The sequence below is a fragment of the Lutra lutra genome, chromosome 2 (genome assembly GCF_902655055.1).
Source record: "Lutra lutra chromosome 2, mLutLut1.2, whole genome shotgun sequence".
NCBI lineage: Eukaryota > Metazoa > Chordata > Mammalia > Carnivora > Mustelidae > Lutra > Lutra lutra.
In genome coordinates, this window is record NC_062279.1 from 59,612,444 (window position 1) to 59,637,784 (window position 25,341).

At 45.9% G+C, this 25,341-nt stretch overlaps 1 protein-coding gene across 8 annotated transcripts in view; it reads left to right on the plus strand.

Annotated features, from left to right (window-relative positions):
* The window catches only part of ADRA1A (adrenoceptor alpha 1A), a 125,469-nt gene extending 100,339 nt beyond the window's left edge, over positions 1-25,130 (plus strand). Inside the window, exons 3-5 of one of the 8 annotated variants that reach the window (XR_007125124.1) lie at positions 13,953-14,362; positions 18,637-18,746; positions 18,856-25,130. Coding sequence is in view for 6 of the 8 variants with exons in the window: in XM_047717527.1 (XP_047573483.1) it covers positions 13,953-14,470 (518 nt within the window). In the remaining 2 variants the exon portion in view is untranslated. Of the gene's footprint in view, positions 1-13,952; positions 14,483-18,636 lie in introns of those variants that run through there. The other 7 variants (XM_047717527.1, XM_047717528.1, XM_047717529.1 and 4 more) reach the window with 7 other exon arrangements.
* The last annotated feature ends 211 nt before the right edge of the window (positions 25,131-25,341 follow it).

Consider the following 25,341-nt stretch of genomic DNA (forward strand, 5'->3'; position numbering starts at 1 on the left):
GTAGAAATGTATATATGGCTCATGAGCTCAAAAACCAAGCAAGGACTCAAATTATACACTTGATGTCTAAATGCTAGCTTCAGATATTAATCTTGAAAGTATACCTATTTTTTAAGAATTGGTTCTCTGAAAAGTCCTAGATAACTGGGTCTCCTCTTGCAGTTGAAAAATTTAATGGATTAATAATGGAAAGATTTTTGAAGGGAAGATCAAAGTTATTCATCTCTTCCTCCTGCTCACCAGCTCTGTAACCCTGAGCAAGTGTCATACCCTTTCTGTGTTTTTACATCCTTATCCATTTAGTCCAGATGTCAGCTTGGTTTTTGGTGCCTGGAGGGTTTATAGGAGGTGGTTGTAAATTATTCCAACAACAATTTGGATCAAAATGCGTCTGTTGGATCCTTTGTTTTTAATGAATAAAATTGAGGAATTGTTGAGCTATATGTAGACTAGTCCCACTCACAGAAAAAGGTAAGTCATGCTAAGCATATCATTTGTCAGATTCAGTACCATGTCCATATCTTTATATGTGTATTCCTCTTAAAAATGCTTCCAGTGCACCATTTCTTTATTCCCATATTGAAAAGGAAGCAGGCATTCAGAAGAACCAACTTTTCTTTCCCAGTAGTGTTTGCTCACTTAGGAAGTTCTGAAACTTCAGGGTTTGAATGTACCTCCAAGAATATCATAATAGGATGCTTTATGATGCTTGAGTCCCCAGTAAGATACCTCGGGAACTGGTTATCCATCTGATCCTAAGATCCTTCCATTGATAAAACCAACTTCTGGGGCAGCCCAAGTCTGTCTTTCCATAGCTTCTAGTTGTCAGAATTCTAAGCCAGATCCATGTGCTAGCCTCTTAGTTGGTCTCCTTGCACCTAACAGCCTCCCTCTTTGATGATTCCTAGACACATATAAGCCTTATGAAAGGAAAAAAAAAAAAGCTTAGGAAAGTGGAAACCTGCTGGAGCCCCCAGATTCTAATATGTTCTGTGCCATCCACTTGCTAACACTGATACCTATCTTGGGACATGAGGTGGAACTAACTTCTAACTCACCAAAATCAAATTGGAATCAACAAAAATAGGGAGAATTATCATTTTCATTTTTACCAACTATGGTAGCATTCTTCTCTTCCCATGAAAATGTGTCTATGAATGAAAGATGAGTTGACAGCTACAGCCCAGGTAGAAGTCCTGAGACTTGAACACCTGCATGGGAGATGAAGCCAGCTGTGCTGGAGGTGCTCAGGAAGGCCACTGTTGCAGGCAGGACATCCAGAAACGACTGTTGATAGTTATCAGATGTATTCTGAATTAATTACCTGATCTGAGCAAATACTAGGTAGGCATTTCAGAGGGGAATCACAACATTGGGGAGCAGCCTTTCCTTAGAAATGCGACTATTTGGGGTAACAGAACATCACACCCTGTCACAGGGATTGGTTCTTTTCAGGCAGCCTCAAATGCACTTGTCCCCATCTTTGGCTTTTCATCCCCACTGTCTGTGTTTATCTTTCAGGCATCTTTATTCCTGACTCAGGAAGGTTTTTTTTTTTTTTTCTTTAATTCAATTTAATGAACATGTAGTGTATTATTAGTTTCAGAGGTAGAATTTAGAGATTCATCAGTTGCATGTAACACCCAGTGCTCATTCCATCAAATGCTCTCCTTCATGCCCATCACCCAGTTACCCCATCTTCCCACCCACCTCCTCTCCAGCAACCCTCGGTTTATTTCCTAGAGTCAAGAGTCTTTATGGTTTGTCTCCCTCTCTGTTTCCCTGACTCAAGAATTTTGCAAAACTTTCTGAACCCAACTGTCTTCGCTATTACTGGAACAGTTGGCAATTCATGAGTGGCTTCTATGCTCTGACCTTGGGAAGACGTTTTAATGGGCATGCTATCTTCTGGATGCCATATAATTATTCCTTAGGATTAAACTATGATACATCAACCACTGTGACCCCAAACCACATCCTAGTGAACTAAAGATACTGTGTCACTTAGTTAACAGTGATGCAAATATTAAACTTCTACTGGTTATAGTTTTCTACTTTTCTGTAATACTAACTAGAATCTTTGGACATTTGGATCACTATCTCTACTAATTAGTTATCCAGCAAAGTGGATTTTCAGTCTCCCAGACCTGTGGATTTAATAAGTCATAGTACAGAATTTATACTTGATCTTGAATTCAATGAAGAGTCATTGAAATTGATATAATCAAGTTTGTTTTCCTAGAATCTCTCTGGCTACAGTGGGGGCAGTAGATTGGAAGGAGGTAAGACTAGAAGCAGGAAGCTCAGTTAGTGAGCTGATACAAGATCCTAGCAGGAGATGATGGTGGCCTGAACTAGGATGGATGGTGACAAGGACAAGGAAGGTTCAGTAGTCTGGACTGGGAGATTGGATATCATCCTGGAGGTGGGAGACTGAAGGGTTGAGGGTGATGGTGGTTTCTGGTTGGTACAACTTAGGGGAAAGGGTGCCATCTACTGAGAATGGAGCAGAGAAGAAAAAGTAGGTTCTGTCAGAGATGAGTTCAGTTTGGAAACAGAAACCAGAAAGAATGTCTGGTAATAGTTGAATATGCAGAATTGGAACAAGGGAGCAGGAGATAGACTGAGATAGAGATTTGACAGTCTTCAAGACAAGGAAGGAAACTGAAGCCGTAGAAATGGATAAGCTTCCCCAATGTCTTTCTTGCCCGCTTGACTATCAGTTCTCAGTTGAGATTGCAGAAAGCTGGGCTAAGTTCGGAAACAGTGAGGTTGTCCCCTGTCAGCAAAACTGAGATTTCTCCATATCACATTTATGCGGAAAGACGGAAGCAAGGTCAGCTCTGTTTTCAAAGATGTCAATAATCAAAACAGTGCCATACTCTATTGCCTTTTAAAACTCAGGAGAAATTTTTTCTAGTCCTCTCTGCATTTGAAATTTGGTTTGCCCAGCTGTATTTAGAAGCCGTGTTCAAGCTTCCAAAAAGACAATTTTATTTTGAAAACAAGCTATTAAGATGCCTTCACATGCATGTTTTGTCAGTTTGAACATCACCTGTTTTTGATGGAGTTGAGTGAGGCACTCAGCTGGTCTGGTCTTGTTTGAGCCTAGGACTGGGGTGAGGTGAGCAGAGGTCCACAGACACCCTCTGTCCCTGGCTTAACCTGGGCAGGGGAGGTGGGTATGCCAGAGCTGGGAGTGGAGATCAAAGTACTACTCCTATTCTACTTCAAACAGAACTAGAGAATATTCCTGGAGGGTGGCCATTGTATGAGGGAACATGCCTCTGGGTGACCCGGTGAGAGGACCGGGTGTGTCATTTCCAAGTAGAGAATTATCCAGAGAACTCAGATTTGGCATCTCCATGGGCAGTGCAGAACCAGAAGTCCATCTGCCCGCTCGCCTGTTTACCTCTTACCACATAAGGGCCGGCCGACTCACCCATGTCCTTGCTGGCAAGACCCTGGAATGAAACCTGCCTTAACCTTTAAGCACACAGCGAAGGGACGTCCTTCTGAGAAAGCCCCGCGCTGCCTCCCTGGGTGACCAGTTTTGACTGTTTGTGTCACTGCTCTGGATCTGCGGCATTTGCCCTTGGATTCTCATCCCACAAAGAGGAGAGGCTGCTAAAGATGATCTCATCTTTTTTTTTTTTTAAAGATTTTTACTTATTTGACAAAGAGAGCACAAGTAGGGAGAGGGAGAGAGGGAGAAGCAGGCTCTCTGCCGAGGAGGGAACCCGATGTGGGGCTCGATCCCAGGACCCTGGGATCATGACCTGAGCCAAAGGCAAAGGCTTAACCGACTGAGCCACCCACGTGCCCAAGATGATCTCATCTTAATTACAGGCTTCAGCCTTTCCTGTAAGACCCTATAAAATGTTTTTATAAGCACTGGAGTAATAATTTCAGGTAGTACCTGTGACTTAGCTGTATAAAATTATTTATAGAATGGTTTTGTTTTTATGTAAATACAAGAGTCTCATAGGTCAGGAAGATAAAGTGTTGGAATGTGAGGTAAGACAGCACCTCTTTCCCCATTTACGAGTATGTTTCCAGCTCTAAGTACTTGAAGTGGGAATTTTATTCAAAATGCTATTTTCTTCCATCAACAAATGGCATCCACTGATTCAGTACTGCAAATCATGCTCCTCACTGAGGAGTAAGTGAGGGCTGAGAAGTGCTATGTGTCCTTGGAGAGGCTAGAACCATAAGGATGGACTGTATCATTCATTCAGAAGTGTTTATTGTGGCTCACCATATGCCATACGCTGTCATAGGTGTTGAGGATACAGCAGTAAAATGGAAAGACAAAAACTTCTGCCCCTCAGGGAGTTTATATTCAAGAAAAAGGGAGGTGATGAGTACTACAGAGAAAAATGCTAAGGTCCAGTGCTTAGGGGGAATGGAGAGAAAATGAGATAGACCGCCAGGCAGGAAGGGTTCGTGGGTGAGCTGGATTTTGAACACAGCTTTGAAGATCAGCAACCAGAATAGACTCCAGTTAGAATGGGTGCAAGGGAGAGGCTCAGTCACTGAGCGGGGAGCAGGAGAGCAAGGGAGAGAAGCCCATGAGCTGAGGCCATGGTCACCTTGGTGGATTGACAGTTATGGCGAACAGTCTATCACGGAAGAAAGACAGAATTGGTGTTGGAAATCCACAGTTCCATTTCACGGGCACTTACTGGAAATACTCACAAAACATGAACTCCAAGAACAGGAACGTACTCATTTTCCTGACCATTCTATGTCCAGTATCTACAACAGCGCCTACCTCACCGAAGATCCTAAGGGCATCATTTTGTTGAATGTATGAGTAATGAGAGGAGGTTGTGTAAGGCTGGGGAAGCCAAATGATGAAGTGCCTGGACTGACAGGTGATAAGCTTGAATTTTATCTTATCGGCAGCACAAAGATAACTCACGACGCACATCCTGACAGATCTCACCATTATGAGGTTCGCCTCCCTGTATTACTGAGCCCCTTGAAAAGTCTCCCTCCCTTCTAGTTATTTCTGAAAATGTTGTCTCATGCCTTCTAGCACTTTCTTCTCTTTCTGTGCCATCCCCATGGAGATGACCAGGTGACCAGTGTCTGAGCCTCTCAGGCTCTAGATGTGCATGTATGCAGCCCCCGTATTACCAAGGGGCATGGGAGCCCTGATTCTGCCAGAAGCTTGAGTGTGCCATGCCCCACGAGGAAGAGCAAACACTGTCCCTGCTCAGTGTAACTCATGTCAGTGGGCCTAGAGGGTTGCATGTGCCCCTGCGCGGGAGTGGCTCATGACCACAGCCCTTGGGTGTCTCCTCTCCATTCCTCGTCCCCTCCAGTTTAGACACGAATCTTCAGGAAGGACATTAGAATGTCCTTCTCAAAACCTTACCCCAAACCTTGGGTGCCCTTCCTTCCAGTCTGCCCTCTTCCCTTTTGGCCATTCCCCCCCCTCCCCACCTCGGGCTCCTTAACCATCCCACCTGACATATGCCTGATGTTCACTTTGGACTGTTTCAGTTTTCCTAGAGGTGAAAGCTTTTATAGGGAGCAAGGGGTGGTAACCATGACCTGGGGCAAACCTTTCATTTCACAGATGTGGAGACTGAGGCTCAGAAGGGGCAGTTGACTCACACAGCTTGAAAGGACGATCCATGCCTTCTTGGTCCTCCTCCATCCTGAACTCCCTTGATTTCTGAGGGGGAAAGGGGCACCATCCTGACAAGGCTGCGGGGTGATGAGTCAGGCACTCTTGGCTCAGCACTGAGTGAGGCCGGAAGTGAAGAGACCCTCCATGTTCCACTGCCACAATGCAGGGGTGCAGGGTCGGCTGTGGGGGAGGTGGGGGAAGGCAAGGCTTAAAAAGGTGTTTCAAAGGAAAACACCAGTGAGGCTTAGTGACTGGTTGGAATTTAAGACAAAGAGGAGGAGGAGTCAAATATGCACACTCCTTTCCAGGACTGAGCCAACCCCTGGGCTTGCCCTACAGTGAGAACAACAGTCTGCCCCTTACCCCCTCCCACTTCTCCCCCCCGCCCCAAGCCCCATAGAGCTTTATTGCACACTCTAGAGGATGAGGTGATCAAAGAAAACATGGTAAAGGAGAAAATTTGAGGGGGGTGTGTGGCAGGTGGATGAAATGAGCAAAAGGATCAAAAGGTACACACTTAGAGTTCTAAAACAAATAAGTCACAGGATACAATGTATAGTATGGGAACTACAGCTAACACTGTGTTGCATACTTGAAAGGTGCTAAGAAAGTAAATCGCAAAGTTCTCATCACAAGAAAAAAATTTTCAAAAGCTTGCAGAACGTGATATGTAGCACAAAGGAGAGAAGCCACGCTCGCTTGAGGACTGCTCTTCTTTGGACCAGGTGCCTGGGGGGCCAGTTCTTGCATGGAGATGATAAGATGTTTCAAATGGGAGACTCATGGACCGGTGATGACCTTGATGAAAGTGGCAATATTTGGAAAATGGGCTGGTTTATGAAAGGAGAGCATTTTTAAGGAAACAACCTGTAAAAGAACATGATGGCTTAATTGCTGGCATTTTCCCAAATCAAGTAAAGCGGTGGGGGGTGGGGGGGGGCGGCAGGGTACGGGGGAGAAGGGGAGGAGGAATCTTGCTGTCTTTTGAAAGCATTTGAATTATTAACTCATTTCAAAATGAGTTCGCTTGAGGGAAATGTGCAGGAGTTCTAGCCCAGCTGGGCAGGAGTTCTTTTCCCCCCAGCTTATGGAGAACACTGGGGCTGCACACCCGTGTTCTGGAAAACCCTCTGAAAGAAGGAATCCTAGCTGGGGCTTTGATAACTGGTGAGAAAAACCCTTTGTAGAGCTTCAATTTGAGCAGCCTGGACTCTTCTGGAGTAAAATCCCTAATTTCTGCAGAGCCATGTCGGCTAGCCAGAAGGGTCCCATTAAAGAGTGTGTCCCACTTGCAGAACTGTGAGGTATGAGAGAATGTTCCCTCCATGTGACCTCTTTCTTGCCTGGGTCAGAGGAAGCAGTGGTTCTTGACACTGGAAAACATAGACCTGTAACCCCAGTCCCTGGAAAAAGGGAAAAGGGGCAGCACTGGGCGGTCCCCGTAGTGCCCCAGGTTTGTTCTGTTTGGTTCTGTGTACTTAGCACACAGCGTGCACCTTCCAGCCTACTCACTGCACCCTCGAACACCTCCAGGCTTCCTCCCCTTGACCACTAGCCCAGCTCCCTGCTGGAAAGTTCAGAAAAGACTCAACCTGTTAACTCCCTGAAAGGAGGAACCTCATTACTTCCCTAACAGGCACAAGACCAGAATTACACCATTTCAAACCTCAGTTAAATAGAAGAAAAGAGCAGGTCCTTCTAAAGATGTGTGGAAATAACAGCCCCTTGCTCCGTGTGTAAGCTTGATGCTGTCAAGATAGATGCACTCAGTGAGGTGTGCCAGCCAGGTGAACAGCTTCTTCTCAGGAGCGGGGAGCCAGGCTTAGCCAACCGCTATGCCCCCAAGATCACAGTGGGAAGCCGATGGAAGCTGGAGTCTTCTTCTCAGGAAAATGGATCTCTGCTTGTACACGGACTTGTATTTCATTTCATGGGAAGTCTTTCCGCAAGTGTTCAGTTGAGAGCCTAGGGCTCTAGCTCGTGGCTAGTCTGGACGGAATTCTTCGATATTCCTGCCCGTGATTTCAGGTGGAGAACCTGAAGACTCTTGTCTGGCTGAGAACCCCCCAAGGGTGGCCCCTGGATGAACCTCAGGAGGGCTCGGGGATGTCACTCAGACATGGCCAAACTGGGAGCCCAGAAACTTGGTCCCACACTTATCTTTCAATTCCAACAGCTCTTCTTGGGGAAAGTTGTGTTCAGTGGGCCAGAGTTTTCTTCTTGGCAATAAGATGCCCACTGATCTGGCCTGAATGTTGCTTGGCACTGGAACTCCTTGGCCTGGGGCGCTGGCTGCCTCTTTGTTCAACAGCTTGTGTCTCTCCTCTGTTCACTGGATGCATTACAGTCACATTAGACCTGGTACCACACACAGAGAGCACGGGGTGGATGGGAAGAAACAATGCAGGGTCATTTGCTCCCATTGCCACATAACATTAGCTTCTCCTTTGGAGTCCACATCTCTTAATTGGAGTCATTTAAACTTCAGTTTTCAGAATGTGATACCCTGCAGGGGGGGCTATTTCAGGGTCTTTTTTCCAGGGTCTGAACACTACATTACGACTTTTTAAATGCTGTCGTTATCGATGGTGCCGCTCTCCTCCCCTTTGATTCTCATGATCTCTGAAAATCCTGTCATCATCCTATGATAGCAGCTGCACAGAACAGCCATGAACGCTTTCTGGGCCACAGCGGGGGTGGCTAAATGGCACACGAGATCAGGAGCGGAAATAGGTGAAGCCACGCGGAGCCCGGGTCGAGGCCTGGCTGGACCACAAATGATCCGGCTGATTTTGTGGAAACCGTTCTCCTCCTGGGTCTCACTGTCTTCATCTTTAAGGAGGGACAGCGGGGCTGCCTAGGCACTAACTTTCTGCCACTCTCCACGTTCCAGCATTCTGTGACTCTGGCTAATTCAGGCTTATCATAACCTGGTGTCTCTCGAAGTTGTCATTAAGATGTGAAGTTTGGGGCGCCTGGGTGGCTCAGTGGGTTAAGCCGCTGCCTTCGGCTCAGGTCATGATCTCAGGGTCCTGGGATCGAATCCCGCATCAGGCTCTCTGCTCAGCAAGAAGCCTGCTTCCCTCTCTCTCTCTCTCTCTGCCTTCCTCTCCGTCTACTTGTGATCTCTCTCTGTCAAATAAATAAATAAAAATCTTTAAAAAAAAAAAAAAAGATGTGAAGTTTGCAGGGGGGTGAAATGAAGCAGCAGAGGCTGGAAAGCTAGAGCCTAGTCTTCTGCTTCCATAGCAAGGCATCCTGATTCTGAGAGAGCTGGACTGAAGAAGAACTTTCTCATGACCAGTGCTGGGTTAGAATTTGAGAACTCCATTAGGATCCTCCTTGCCTTTTGTGTTTCCAATGGAGAGGACATGAAGTGATTAGACATAAGGGGCATCATTTGAAACCATCAGTTTCAATTTCCCCCTCGAAATCTAGAGGCCTCGACAGTGGAGGTGAGGGTTCTAAACCCCCAAAGATAAAGGCGTGGATGGCGTTCAAGGATAGACTCATATTGTTCCCGCCATGTCTGGCCAAGTTTTAGTTCACCAAGATGTTTTGGAGGGTCCTGAAAAAAAAAAAAAAAAAGAGCCAGAAATTCTGCAGCAGACCAAGTGGCAGAAGGAAACTCAGTGAAGAGATGAGTCCCTAGAGGCTTGGGATTTTCCAAAGCCCAAGAATTTAACCAGACAGATTCACAGGCAAGGGATGACATGACCTGCAGGCTAAGGGGTTCAGAGAATTAAGCTGGGGGCCATTTGCTCCTTTTGAAGCAGAGTCTGGGCGGGGAGCCAGAGGTGTGGGAGAGCACAGCTGACCTATGGTTACAAGAGAAATAGGAGCCTCTATGCTCCTGCAGTTCATTCAGAAGTCTGGCTCTCCCTATGAACATGATGAGAACAACAATGGGCGTTTGATACCAGGTAATGCAGCAAGGAAGAAAAGGTAGTGAAGCACCATCACAGAGAAAACCAGAGGACTGAACAGAAACTAGGCAGAGAAAGGGAAAGGGAAAACACACACACACACACAGACACACACACACACACACACACACACACACACACACACACACAGAAAAAGAAGGAAGGCACCAGCAGGCAGAGAAATGAGGGCTACAGCTGTCAGGCAGAAAAGAAAGCCAGGCCACATCTTTGGGAAGCAGAGTTAGGGGTTGGCCACTCACTCAGCAGTAACTGGGAGAAGCCTCTGAGATGCTGAAATCGTGCTGGGTTCTAGAGGTCTGTCAGCGAGCAACACGGATGCCGTGCAGGCTCAGAGGGGGTTTGCGGCCCAGTGACCGGCTCAGAGGCGCCATCCTGGAACAGGTGGGTTCCACCCCAGCACTCCATGCCAGGGTTGGTAGAAAGCAGGAGGAAGCATGATTCAGTAGCCCTTCCATCCTAAAAAGCATCATCGTCAAGTAGAAAGGGATCTGAGAAGAAATTGAGGCCAGGATAGAAATAGTGGGGAATGTCAAGAAGACAGTGCCTGAAGGGGAAGGTTTAGACAGAGAAGGAGATGGAGGGATGAGGGAACCCTGCTGGGGACCAGACAGCAGCAACTCTTTTCCAAGCCAGATTCCACTCCATCTCTCCATCCTAGGGGAGGAAAAAGGAAAGACAAAAAAGACATTGAAGGATATGAATAAGGAGGGAAATGGCCCATGCTGACTTTTCTCACCTTTTTGGAAAGTTCCTGAAAGACGCACCATTGTGACTGCCTCTCTTGTATCTGCCAGCAGCTGCTGAAAGGGACCCCCCCCACCCCCAAGGAGGATGAACATGCCAGAAGGAGAAATGGATCCCGTGACCTGCCCCTATGGGATGGTCAGACTGGGAATGGGCAGATTATGCTAGGTTTTGACACATGTAGGCACTGTCACACCCTTAATGGGATGAATTAAAAGGGAGTAATTTTATGCAAAGGCCTGTGGTCCAGAAGTATCTCTCGATTAGTGTGAAAAGTCAACATCTAGAGATTTGCTTGGATTATCTGAGACAATATCCCTGGAACATTAAAGCTGGAGACCGTCTGACATTTCAATCTTGGTGTAAATTCATTTTAACCATCTCCCTGTCTCCCCCTATACCCTAGCTGCAGGGAGGAGACGGTGTTTTGAGCACACAGACTGGGAAACTGGTATTCTCCTCTTAAACTGTGGACACAGCAGGAAGGCCAGTATAGAGAAACCCTAGAGCCCGGCTCTGTGTCAGCCAGACCTGAAATTTGAGAGGGCTCAAGGGAGGGAAGAGATTTCTTGAGATTCATGAATGCAAAACTGGGCTCTGCGAGGACAGTGTTCTTGAAAACATTGTGGGAAATTCCAGGGTTCCCAAATCACTTTCTTAGCACTCGCATTCAGAATTCATACTCATATATTTTTTTCTTTTTTATTGCAATTCTTCAAATAAGAGAAATACACTCCCTTGCCTACCTGATTTACAGAACGGTGACATCCACAGACGAGGTGTGCCTGGCTCATATATCCTCGCTAAGCCCAGGCCAAGGCATGCCTTCATGAAGCAGGGTCCTTTAATTGTGTCACTGTCGCTATTAGAAAGAAATAGTGGACAATATATAGGCGTCATAATTAAGATAATTTTTTTTTCTAGAACTGACTATATTCACACAAAGCTACCAGTCACGTTGGCATTGGCCACTTTCTCCACCTCTCAAAGTTTGAGAAAGCATCTTTCCATTTTCACTTTTGCCAACTGTGTACTTCATCACTCCCTGTACATCACCTTCCTTCTCAAGAGATTTGTTATTCTGGTATAGTTTGGTACTTCTTGAGGAAACGTAGATCCTAAAGTCATGCTAGCCAGTTTCACATCCCAGCTCTACCAGTTATTAATTATCTGCTTAAGTGACCTGACCTGAGTTACTCAACCCCATGAAATCACAGTTTCTTCCTTCCTAAATTAGGAATAAGGATATTGAGAAGAATCCCAAAATTCTCAGTGTTACTAATGGTGATTAAATTGTATTTAAAGCATTTACCACAAACCAGGCACTCAATACAAAGTCAATTCCATTAAAATTACAGGAAAACTGGGTTGGGAGAGGGGGGTGGGGTTATGGATATTGGGGAGGGTATGTGCTATGGTGAGTGCTGTGAAGTGTGTAAACCTGGCGATTCGCAGACCTGTACCCCTGGGGATAAAAATATATGTTTATAAAAAATAAAATTTAAAAAAAAAATTACAGGAAAACATTAAATGGTTTGGAGTTAAAAGAATATCACTTTCTCACATAACAGCAATCATCTATATGTGTGTCCATATTTTAGAGGCAATAAATGCTCCCAGCCACCACTGTACCATTTTGTCTTATTTGCTTCTGTAATATTTAAGTTCAGTTTCACTTGTATTTGGAGACCCCCTGCTGAGTTTCAGGGCAATGTTCATGAGAGTGGATCTTAAGCACCCCCAACAGCTTGTAATGACTCTGATGGGTCTGTAGAGCAGAGAGAAAAAGATGTGAAATCAAGACCTTAGGTTGATGCAAAAGAAAAGAGTGGTCCAGAGACTAAAGAACACTGTGAGTTCTGTATGCCTTTACCCATCACCATGACAGTAATTATCCCTCACTGTAGCAATCAAGTTTGTGACAGCCTTTTCAGTCATTGTTTTTTCAGTTTGAAACCTCAGTAATGATAATTCCTAAAATTGCTCATGCTTTAAGTTTCCATTGTTTTGTCAGTTTAATCCTTTCTTTGATAATTTAATCTATGTTATATATAAATTATTATAAATTTAACGTAACTGTGACTTTCCTCTGCTTAACTGTTTGTTGACTGTAGTAAGCACTGAGAATGTTCTAGAATAATTTTTTAAATTTTATTTTAATTACTTTTAGTACACATTCTAGGTATTCATTGTAAACATTGTAATCTTAACACACCATAAGTAAGATGCATATTTTTTTAATTAACTTATTTATTTGAGAGAGAGAGTTGGTGGAGGGGGAAGGGCAGAGGAAGAGGGAAAGAATCCTCAAGCAGACTCCCCACTGAGCATGGAGCTCAACTTGAAGCTCAGTCCCAGGACCCTGAGATCATGACCTGAACAGAAACCAAGAGTCGGCCACTTAATCAACTGAGCCACCCAGGTGCCCCCCCTTCTTTTTTTTAAGTAAGCTTTTCACTCAACCTGGGCCTTGAGCTTGTGACCTGAGATCAGGAGTCATATGCTCTGCCTGCTGAGGCAGCTGGGCACCCCATGAATCATTTATTCTTGAAATGTCAGTCTCTTGCATAGATAATTGAGGATGCTGATATAAAAATACATGTTTGGGAGGGTGAAATACAATTACGTTCTATGTTGGTGGTACATATTTTTGAATTGAATATTGAAAAGCATTTCTTGGGGCCCCTAGGTGGCTCTGTGGGTTAAAGCCTCTGCCTTCAGTTCAGGTCATAATCCCAGGGCCTGGGATCAAGCCCCGAGTCGGGCTCTCTGCTCAGCAGGGAGCCTGCTTCCCTCTCTCTCTCCGCCTTCTGCTCTGCCTGCTTGTGATCTCTCTCTCTCTCTCTCTGTGTCAAATAAATAAATAAAATCTTTAAAAAATAAAAATAAAAAAATTACAATTCCCATGTGCAGGAGAGAAGAGATTCATAATAACTTAGGCTGTGTCTATGTAACCCCACATCAAAGGACAATGAATTTTTAGGTAACCCCATTTTAATGTCGCTTATTTAATGGATTCCAACTGGTTTCTATTTTTTTATTTTTTCAAGATTTTATTTTTATTTATTTACTTTAGAGAGAGAGAGAGACAAAGATAGAAACAGAGAGCATGAGTGAGAAGAGTGAGCACGAGCGGGGAGGAGAGGAAGAAACAGGCTCCCCACCGAGCAGGGAGCCCAATGTGGGGCTCTATCCCAGGACCCTGGGATCATGACCTGAGCCAAAGACAAATGCTTAACTGACTGAGCCACCCATGCAACCCCCCCCTAACTTGTTTTTAAATGCAGTCAAAACAACTCACATATCACACTCAGCCTTCATTTTTTTATTATTTAAAGCTTCATTGCAGCAATCAAGCGATGTCGATTAGAACTGGTACAAACCTATCCAGTGGGTCTGGCTCCCATATTAGATATTGCACGTATAAACCAGGTGAGAAGGGCCTCGGAGGACAGTCCACACAGGCTATCCAGTTAGATGTGAGAAACGCAGATGCACTCAGAATCACAGGAGACATCTGAGAGATGTAAAAGTATGTGTGTCAGTTTGTTTGCTTGTTTTCCTAGCCAGTTGGCCTGTTGACTCACAAATAATATGTCCAACTCTGTGTTTTCTTCCAGGGTCTTTCTTCCCTGATTTCAAGCCCTCGGAAACCGTTTTTAAAATAGCATTTTGGCTCGGATACCTAAACAGCTGCATCAACCCCATTATATACCCGTGCTCCAGTCAGGAGTTTAAAAAGGCCTTCCAGAATGTCTTGAGAATCCAATGTCTCCGCCGAAAGCAGTCTTCGAAACACACCCTGGGCTATACCCTGCACCCACCCAGCCACGCCCTCGAGGGGCAACACAAGGACCTGGTTCGCATCCCAGTGGGATCTGGAGAGACCTTCTATAAGATCTCCAAGACGGATGGGGTCTGTGAATGGAAATTTTTCTCTTCGATGCCCCGTGAATCTGCCAGGATTACAGTGTCCAAAGACCAGTCAGCCTGCACCACAGCCCGGGTGAGAAGTAAAAGCTTTCTGCAGGTGTGCTGCTGTGCAGGGCCCTCCACCCACAACGGTGGAGAGACCCACCAAGTTCCAACCATTAAGATCCACACCATCTCCCTCAGTGAAAATGGGGAGGAAGTCTAGAGGACAGGAAAGGTCAGAAAAGAGGAAGGGGTTGTTGGGGGAGGGGATGATCTCAGGCACACACCCCACTTCCTACTTGGAAGTCCAGTTCACTCTTCTTGGATGAGGAGACAGGACCAGGAAACTGGGGACCAGCTGGGAATGGGGTGGGGGAAGAGACCCAACTCTGGGGCAGGGGATAGGGCTCAGGGAAGGAGGAGGATGTCACACGACCATCCGGCTCCAAATGACGATAAACAGCATTTCCTTGAGGCTAGTGCTCTCGCGGTCATCCTCCGAGGCCGCTTTCCACGTCTGGCCCTCGCAACGAAAAACACCATGGGAAACAGAATGTCATACACAATCCAAAAGACTATAAATATAAGGTTATGATTTCATCATGAATATTTTGAGCACACACTCTAAGTTTGGAGCTATTTCTTGATGGAGTGAGGGGATTTTATTTTCAGGCTAAACTTAATGACAGCCACGGTGGATATTTATGAGGAGAGGGCCTGGAGAGGAAGAGCCTTAAGACGGTGGCCACTATCCAGGCACGTTATTTTTAGAGCACGTTTTAAACTCCACCATTTCTGACCATATCCAGTTTCTTCACTTGGGTGCAACTCGACAGTGAGATCTACCTTTTGCTGCAATTTCACTGGCTACTGCTCCCGAGTCCCTAAAGAGGAGGGTGAGGGGTGCTTGTGAAGCCTCGGGACTAGCGGAGGCACATTGGTTATGCTTAGGTCTAGACGGTTGGGGGAAAAGATGGCTTTTCCTGATGGGAGATGCTAGAGGTGAAGGTCAGTGTTTTCAACTTTACTTCTGCAGAAAAAAAAAGTTCCTGTAAGCGGCTCCAAGATCAAATCGAGGAAGGCTTCTTGTGAAACATATTTAAAGATCAAGGGTTTGGGGCAGGTGTTAATTTCATGCTAAGAGGCTGCAGACTTCGGGCACAGCCGCTTCGATGTGGCCTAGAAAGGCTTTTCTTGGCAAATGGCTTACCTTTTCTAGAACACCGTTATGAAAATCCAGAGCTTATCGTATTTTGGAAGGCGCATCTAGACTTCCGTTTTTCCTCCACGGCTTCGCTACTGCGTGAGGAGTGAGGTTCAAGGTCCCGAATGCACAGGTAGCCAATGGCGGAACGAGCCTTACGATCCAGGTGTATCCTTCCGGAACTCGGAAAGATACACAAGCTTAGCTTGGGAGGATACCGGCTGGTCACCAGAAAACCATCTAAAGCCGGAATTTGCGAATAGTTTTCGACAGAAGCCCATGTATTCTGGTGAAGGATCCAGGAGCCCGTTCACTTCATCTGTTCCCACTTTCTGTGGGAACTTGGGGAACGTGCTACTTTTGCTTTCTGTATAGCAAATTCTGGTCAACCTTAAAATATAACTCCATATATGACTAAAGAGGAGGAGGATTATCTGTAAAAAATGAAAATATTTTTCATATTCTGCAATAAGAATTTAAAATAAGATTTGTGGTTTGGGCATAATTCCTGGCCAGAATCACTGGTCTAAACCTAATGACTGACCATTTCTCTAGCCTCTTCCCCCTGTTTGAGTAATTTCCTGTAAGAATTTTAAAGTAGATCGCAGCCCCTACTTAGCTTTCACAGCCAAGGTTAGGGGCCCATTATCTTGTCTTCTTCCCATGCAGCAAAATGAAAATTTCTGCAAGTGCTTCTTGAAGGCTAATATCTTTTTGCAAACTTCTTTGGGGGTGGGAAGGGGGGTTGTTTGCATGTGAATTTGAGGCTGTTGTTGGTCCTGCTTGGCCATTGAATATTTTCCTTTTTCAGCCCTTTCTGGAGAATGCCTTCTCGCTGACCAGACAGGCGCTGTGACTTGTGCTTATAACTTTGATTCTGGCATTAGATATTGGCTGGGTTTTTGGACTCTTCTACTCTGTCTGCATGTCCCAGAACAGCTCTACGAGATGTGGGTGTCCTATTATGGACGTAAGCATCCGGGAAGGACTCTCTTGTCTTCTGCCTTGGGAGGAAAGATAAGTTTCATTATGGAGAAGAGTTTCTTTCAGGATCTGAATTTTAATAACCCCTTTTGTCAGCCTTCCCTTTACAGGAAGGGCATCCCCGTGAAAAGAATGGTAATAGTTTTGCTTCCATAGAATATGGCTCCCTTGAAACACATTCCCAGACAAATTTAAATTTTAGATTTTAGAAAGTTAAGGATTACCAAAAAGCTAGGATTGATGCCACTTCTAATCAAAACAAACAACTAAAAATCTTTTGGTCATCAGATAAAAGCCATGACAATTTTATTCATGTAAGACTGTCCGTAAATAATTATCTGCTATACTATTCACCAACCCCACTCCCTCCAGGGAGGCAAACTTTAACATTTATTTCCTTTCCCATAATGTGATATTAGGTACAAACACGCCAATTTTTGCAAGAAATTGATAATGTCACCCAAGACTTCGTCAAAGTGGGATAAACAATACTTGAGCTATTTTTTACTCATCCACAAAAATCTCTGTCCCTTTGAGCATGCCAAAAACTCTCTAAAATTGTCACAGTTAAACAAATGATTGTCATATTTATACTCACATGTTTACTGCTTCTATTTGGAGTTTGAAGAATTTACCCAGAGCAACAGTGGTCCAAATGTTTTCTCTAATGTGTTATAAAAAGCAGTTGCTTTGAGACTGTCGAAACATCACAAAAAAAAAAAAGAAAGAAATCAACTTGATGTTGTGGGATAGGCAAAACTTGAGTTTCTTCTGCAGTTCGAATTGCATGCATTCAGAGAGACCTTGAAGGGCTCTACTTAAACATTGCCCCAAGCTACTGCCAGGATTTCAGGAAAGTGTTTTGCTTGTCGCTTTTCTTTCACTTGACTTTACTCCTGTCTTGTCCAAAACTGTTCTACCTGTCACCACTTGGTGTACGCCAACACTCTCTAAAACATGAAGGCTTCAGACTCTCACTGCTTACCTGGGTTTGTCCAGCCATGGTGGACAAGTGATATTTGGTTAAATAAATCCATTTGGAAGGCTTTTGGTTAGGTTCTTCTGTGTGCATCGGCAGGGCGTTTTATACCCCATTAGCTCTAAGTCTCATAGCAATTACACATTTCTCTCTCAAAGGTAAAAATCTAATAGTTGGAGGACTCACCCTAGGCCAGTGAGGAATCATGATTCAGTCCTGGATTTGCCTAATACTAAAGTCTACACATTTTTCCCAGTTCCTCTGCTTCCTAAATAGGTGAGGGGTGGGGAGGGGAGAATGTTCCCCAGTTTGAGCTGGAGATGCTGAGGACAGGAAACCATACAACATTTTAACATTTTGTTTCTTGGGGATTTGCCATCCAGTCAACCTCCGTACATAAACGCTGCCTAACTCCAGCCCAACCAAATCCCCAAAACAGATGATGATCAGAAGGGTTTGGTGCCTGCAGTTCTACGTTTCAGACTGCACCATTTTGTAGAGGATAATGACATGGGAAGTTATTCAGGCCTTGCAAGAAAGACAAATTCTATCAAACTGGGAGCAGATGGGCATACAAGAGAATGCAGAAGAGGCTGCATTGGCCTAGAAATGCAAAATCCAGTTGTGGGTATGAAACACGTTGCATAGGATGTTTGGGTTACTGACTAACCAGTTAATTGGTGCATTTTCAGGAAGTATATCCCTTTTTAAAACAAAGAAGAATACAACATCACTCTCCCCTGTACTTCAACACTATTTTTTTTTTAATTTGAGTTAGAAAGAGAGAGAGAGAGAGAGAGAATTATAGACATTTCACCAGGAATTACACTGAGCCTAGAGAGCGTGTCAGACATGTGAATTTCATGTGCGTTCCCATAGAGGACTGGCTCACAAAATTGATCCCCGGGGTAGCCAGAGATGTAGGCAATCTGTAGAAATGAAGAACCAGTTGGCAACTGTGACTGTGGATTAGCTAGTGTCCTCTTGTTCTTGGATTTCTTTTTTGCAAATGAGAGCTTTATGCACTGAGTATCTCGGATTGCCTCAGCCCCTCGAAGTCATGCAGACCTTCTGGCCCCGTGGGTCCCATGGTCAAGGCCTGGGAGAGAGCAGGTTTTAGGAACTCATTGCTCAGGCAGGTAATAGTTCATTCTTTAATCACAGCTACTCAATCAGAGCTTGACAAACATTCTCATTTGCTTCTGGGGTTGGTTCTGCACAGGTCCTCTTGCCAAAAGGGATGCTGCCTCTGCGTATGAGTACTTGTTGACTTAATTAAGGAAAGAGCTCTGCTCGTCAGCAAAGGGAGAAGGGAGCCCAAGCCCGTGGAAGGTAAAATCCTCAAGCAAAAATAGGGTGACCAAAAAGAAGGCAACGGTGGCCAGTAGGAAGGCATCAGAGGTGTGCTCACTGTTACTCTGATTTCTTTTTATACTACTAGGACTTTTAACCCTGAAACCACCTGCACACGGCTCCTGTCCAGCCTGGTCGGAACACTGTTGGCACCTGCTCCTTGTCTACACACTATGCCGGGGAGCAGGGCTGAGCCCAGGCTGCTGTGGGGTCCACCGTCTTCAAAAAGCAATGACAGCGTGGCCTCCTGGGCCTTCAAAGTCCCCACAGGATGAGTGAGTGGAGATGACTTTGGGGGCAGGGCTGACAAAAGCAGACTAGGATCTCGACAGAGGACACCAGGCCCCTTGCCACTGTTCCCATCAGCATGGCCTCCCTCATGCCCCTCACCCCAGACCCAGATGATGGTGGAGCTCATCTGCTCTGTGCAAGAAAACATCATTTCTTCCGTGCTACCCCAACATGGATTCCTGAGTCTCCCACCTAAAAGGAAGGTTATGGCAGTTTATGGCAGTGGGCAGGGGGCAGGGGGAGGTGTTGAGGAGGGAGGGGAAAGCTTACCCTGGACAGCGCTCAAAGCCGGATGCGTGATTTCCTAACACTGGGCTGCCACTGATAAGCAAGGAAATGCCTGAAGCCGCTGGCTTCTTCATTTCCAAACACAAAATGATTGTCTTTCTTTTCCGTGGGGCCCAGGAGTCATTACAGCACTGTCCTCTATATTACAGGCAACAGAGCACCTTAGTTAGAAGCTGGAAATGATTAGAGCTAAACTATGAAAAATACAGACTTAATTAGGGGAGAAAAAAAATCTAAGAGCAAAGTCTTACTGTATTTGTAGAAAAAAAATAAGGCGCCAACCTATTAAGAAGCCCGAGTACAGAAAGTACATTCAGATGCAGTAGAAAGGAAGCTAAGACAGGATGTCCCAACATGAGCTTAGAATGTCCTCCCATTTACAGAACACTTTGTACTTGCCCAAGTAATTTCACCTAACTCAAGCTGTCCCTGTGAGGGACAAAGCTAAGGAAGGATGTGCCATCGATTCTTAACATCTGAAGAAACAAGGGGATGTAGAGACTTAAGGAGGATGCTTCAGATCGCCCCAAATCCAGCCTCTGACTCTGTTTTACGTGACATCTGCAGTATCCCCAGCGTCCACTGTTTCTTGAGACCATGAATTTCATATGTCACTCGTTCATCTCTGATCCCTATTTTCAGCTCCATTGGCACCTTCTCTCCTATTATATCCCTTACCGCGGCAGGGCAATATAAGATTGTTCGGAGTGCATATTTGCTTGTGCTTTTCTCATTGGCTAAAGAACTAGCAGATGTGATTCTGTTCTTTCTCCCTAGTTAGGCAGCATCAGAGCTAAAGAAGTAAGCAGGGCCACGGGCTCTTGGCTTGATCAACAGGGTGACAGGACAGGCAAAGCCAGAAGTGGTGAACACATTAAGGACCTTGGGATTGCAAAGGTTGCAAAGGAAGTTTGGGAGGTTCCTCTTCCCGTGAGCCCCTTCATCATTGTCAGCAAGCTGCCCGCTTCCTCTCCTGCACCAGGCACTGCATTCGGCACAAAAAAAAATGCTAAGAGGCACAGACAGTCCCCAGCTTAGGAGCTGGGTGGGTTCCAAGTCGAGAACGCATTTTTCCAAGAAGCATTGTTACAGAAGGGGGAGGGGAAGGGTTTTCCCAAAACAAGTAAAAAAAAATAAAGATTTATTTAAGGTACACCTGGGGTTGGCAAACTTTTTCTGTAAATGGCTAGAGAGTAAATATTTGAGGCATTGTGGGCCATATGCTCTCTGTCACACATTCTTTTTTGTTGGTTTTTTTTTTTTTTTTTGCATTTTTTGGACAACCCTTTAAAAATGTAGAATCTATTCTTAGTTCACAGGCCATAGCAAAAAACAAAAACAAAAACAAAACAAACAGCCCATGGGCCCTAATTCGCCATCCTTGATCTAGGCCATCTCAAGCTTACAGTATAAGAGTAATAACTGCTAAGCAGTGGATTTTGGTGTTCAACTTAAAAGCCTCTTTTTTTAAATATGCCGTTGACACATCTCTACTTGACCACATTAATATTTCCAAGCTGTTTGATTTGTTAGATGAAGAGACAAGTTCATACCTGGGGCGGGATGGGGGGGCTGCTCCATATAACCCACTCACCCGAAAGATGTACTCTAGTACCTCATTGTAACTTTCTACCCAGGCATCGGGACAAAATGGGAGCACTCACCACCCCTTACCACTGCTAGGTTCTGTAGAACAGGCAGGCTGCAGAAGCCCGCCAGTGGTGTGGGGGTGGGGTCTTTCATCTTTTCACCCCACTAAAAATCTCCCAGCACAATCCAGCTGACTCCATGAGTGGCAACAACCAGTGGGTGACATTTGACCACAGCTGATTTGACATCCCTGCCAAAGCACTGGATCCTGTTAAAATGGGGGTCCCCAGAGGCTTTGGGGGTCACACTTGGTTCCTTGTGAAGGCCTTCTGGCCACAGCACCCTGCACCAGAACCTCTGAGGGCCTGCCCTGGGGATCACCAAGAAGCAGGGTACAGAAAGGGGTGCTGGAGGGGAGGGACATCTTCCAAAGACATGTAATAGCTTCTAGCAGGACATCTCTTCCCTCTCTTCCTCATCCTTTCCCTTCTTTCCCTGGTTTTCATTTTTAAGTCTAAAATCACCTAACTAGACTCTAAATGGTGTTCCTGTAGGGGAACATTCAGTCCTCCCCTGCAACAATGAAGCAGTGTTTCTCGAAGCTAGCACGTTATTGGAGGGACTTCCTTCCCCGTCCCCATCCCCTCTTCAGTACTGATGGGCAGTGAGGGGGAGGCACACGCTGTCAGTTGGAAACGAGGGGTGCAGTTCTGGTGACCTAGGCCAACGTCCACAGTGTTGAGAGATGAGACTCTACAGTAGGGCCAGGGGTGAGGGAATGGGAATGGATGCAGAACTGATGAGGAAGGACCCAGAACTATCGATAATAATATAAGGAATGTATCTAGTAATGGAATAATATCAAAAATATCAGTACTAACAGCAGCCCCTATGTTGGGCACAGAAAGGAAGGCCTGGGATGATGACTCTCTGTGGCAGCTTCCCTTCCCCGTCCCCTTCCATCTTGACCTTATTCTTCTCTCCTTTCCAGTTTTCTTTCCTTATCCCAGCCTCCCTCTCCATGAATCTACCCCCTATTTTTTTCAAACTGACAAGCAATGAATGATGGGGTAGTTACCCTTGCCCCAGGGGGCGCCAGTTCCCATGGGATACAGTGCTCTGTGCGTCACCCAGGTGACAAGGAGGGCTTCCCTCAGCATCTCTGTCCCCTCCCCAGGTCAGGCCTGACACTGCAAGTTGGCATCCCTGAGCCCTCGGGGAGCCACAGGCAGGAGAGGCCCCTCCACAAGGACTGGTACCTGGGCCCCCAAGGCTGTCTTTCTGGGCTTCTACTACTAGTAATTCCACGTGAAGGGAACAAACACAGTGTGGTGATGGTCAGGCGTGATTTCCGGTTATTTCTATCCCCACCCACAGGTGAGCGCCTCTTTGACCAGCATCTCCCTCTCACTTGGACATGTCAGAAGTCTCTCGCCCTGCAATGTCACCTTCTCTCTCTTTCTCTCCCACGTCATTGGTCTCTTGCCTCGTTGTGCCTTCACCTTTCACTCTCCCACTTAGCCCTTAGGGCCTTCAAGACTATGGTGAATCCCAAAGCAAACTTGGTTTCCTATTAGCATTAAGCAAGATAAGCAATTAAGCAACAGTCGCTCCCTCAGAAGGCACACTGAGCAAAACTCAACAGATCCCAACAGGGTGAAAGGTGCTCCTTACCAAGTGTTCCCACTGCCTGTCTCCATCCCCACCAGATCTTCTGCCCTAGGAACTTATTCACGGACTCTCTCTATTGTCTCAATGTAACTTTGTGCCAGGAACCTCTCTCCCCTTTGCAGAGGGTCCTCTCCTACCCAGCGTGCTCCCACTTTTGCTGACACAGCTCTGCCTGCACTAGTCTGCCCCAGCAGTCACAGCAGAAAACCCCAGTCTAGGGGCTTCGGCATAGACATTTACTCTTTCGCAGTTTTCGAAACTGGATGTCTGAGATCAAGGGTCTCCAGGCTGGTTTCCTCAGAGACCTCTTTCTCTCCTTGGCCTGTGGCTGGCTGCCTCCCCCCAGTGTCTGCCCATCAGTGTGTCTGTGTCCTCATCTCCTCTTCTCTAAGGACACAGTCTGATTGGATCGGGGCCCATCCCAAAGACCTCATTTAACCTTAACCTCCTCTTTGAAGAATGTTTCTCTAAACACAGTCTCATTCTGAAGTCCTGGGGGTTAGGACTTCAACATATGAAATTGGGTGTGGGTGGCAGGGTAGGGGACAATTTAACCCATACAATTTTCTCCCCACTCTCTACTTTCCGCCTGCAAAATCTTATCCACAATTCTTTCCCCAAATCAAATGTTCAAATTCAGCCCTTCCCGACCATCCTCTCTGAGTTCCTACAGCAATTGTCTCTAAATTGTGTTTGACAATTGTGTACTGTTTTTCATCTGTCCCTGCTTTTTAAAAAATCTATAGTTTTTTCACCTTAAAACATACTTTACACTTCGCCTCTATAGGTTCTATCTTTCAACCAGATTAAAACTCTGTCACGTCACTTTGTATGCCCAGAGCAGTACTCATCCCCTGGGGGATCCTATCTAAAGAGCAGGACCCCTCATGAGCAAGCAGGGAAGGGACAAAGAGGGACAAGGGACCAGAGCCAAGAACTAGTGCTCAGGCAGATACTGGGAGACCAGGTCGACAGGGCCTTGGAAATACCAGATGACCCACCAGAAAGTCTTGGGTGATAGGGCTCCTAACAGTGACAGTGAGATTCTAACCAGGGGCGCAGAGCACAGCAGTAGGGAATCCCGGGTTAGCTGCCACCTTAAATCAGGGCAGGCACCGAATCCCCAGGAAACCTGTGCACCCGGAAAAGCAGATCACCATCTGTGAATGGGCCAGACCTTAGACCCTGCGAGCAAGGTGAGATGCAGTAAGGTGGAGTGAAGAACCAACAACAGAACCCAGTCCCAGGAAATGGGTCACTGAGGAGCACACCGTAGGCTGTGATCACCACTGGGCCCCAGTCCTGGCGATGGGGGAGTTAATGCTGTTTCAGGGATGTCTGCCCCACATCAGGAGCAGCATGGGAAATGGGTGCCAACGAGTCTTTAGGGTGCCTTCCCTTCACCCTCTCTCATAGCTCAGGAAGAGTAGACGAAAGGAAGTGACACTAACTTGCTTGGATATGAGGATATAGACAGCCATTCCCTGCTAAAAGGCATTCTAATTCTGACCTTCGGAAGACTGCTATTGCTGCCCCAGCCCTCAGGGACTCTAGTGTCCGGTTTTAGCTCCCCCTGCTCCTGCCTCTCGGTGGCTACTGCCCATTCTCTGTGATTTTAGAGTGTCTTGGCCTGGTCACCTTGCTTCTTTTGAGAAATTCAGCCCCATTTCTGTTTCATCAACCCCACCTAAGCCTTTTACTGTAGACAAATTGATTCCTGGCAGGATACTGCTGTGACGGTCATGGAGTGATGTCTTCTGCCTGGTTCCTGCTGAGAAGCAAAGAGCATTTATCCTCATTTGGAAGGATCAGGACTGCTCTAACTGCATAGCCTCAGCTATCATGCTTTCTGGGCAAGGCACGGTGCCACTTTGGTATCCCATGCCTCCCTGGGGCACTGCTCAAATTGGAAGTGTTTCTTGCCGCACAATCTCCATCACAATGGAACAGGCTTGTTGGCTAAGAGTTTGTACTTCACCAGCTTCCATCCCGTCTAGAAATCACAGGAGGAAAAATCACATGAAAAGCCAGCGCCTACCAAAGTAGTGAGTGTATTTAAGCGAAAACCATCCAAAACCAGGTTTGATTGAGGACAGCAATGGCTTATTGATGTATTCACTGGGAAAAAAAAAAAAAAAAAACTTGTCTTTCTTCCACAGTCTGGTCCCCATTCCTTTTGCTAAACCCAGCCTTATCTTCCTAATGAAAAGGTTTCAGCTCTACAGCTTGGCTAATTGAAGTCTCAAGGGTTGGAAAGCCTTTGGCTCATTAATCAAAAGACAAGGGAGCATCAGGATGAATGCTCTCTGTCCAGGGCTCCTCCCCAACCCAGCCCCTGTCTCCTGGCAGAGGTGACAGTCCTCCTAAAGGGCAGGGAAAGAGGGAGCATTGATGAATAGGTAGGCGAATGAGCAGCTTTAATCAAAAATAAGGATGCCCACATGCCATCTGACAAGAAGGCTATTTAAAAAAGTAAAGGGATGGGACGCCTGGGTGGCTCAGTTGGTTGGACGACTGCCTTTGGCTCGGGTCGTGATCCCGGAGTCCCGGGATCGGGTCCCACATCAGGCTCCCAACTCCATGGGGAGTCTGCTTCTCCCTCTGACCTTCTCCTCACTCATGCTCTCTCTCACTGTCTCTCTCTCAAATAAATAAATGAAGTCTTTAAAAAAAAAAAAGTAAAGGGATGAAATCTTTTTAAGAGTAAAACAAGCATTACAAATGTTGAAATAAC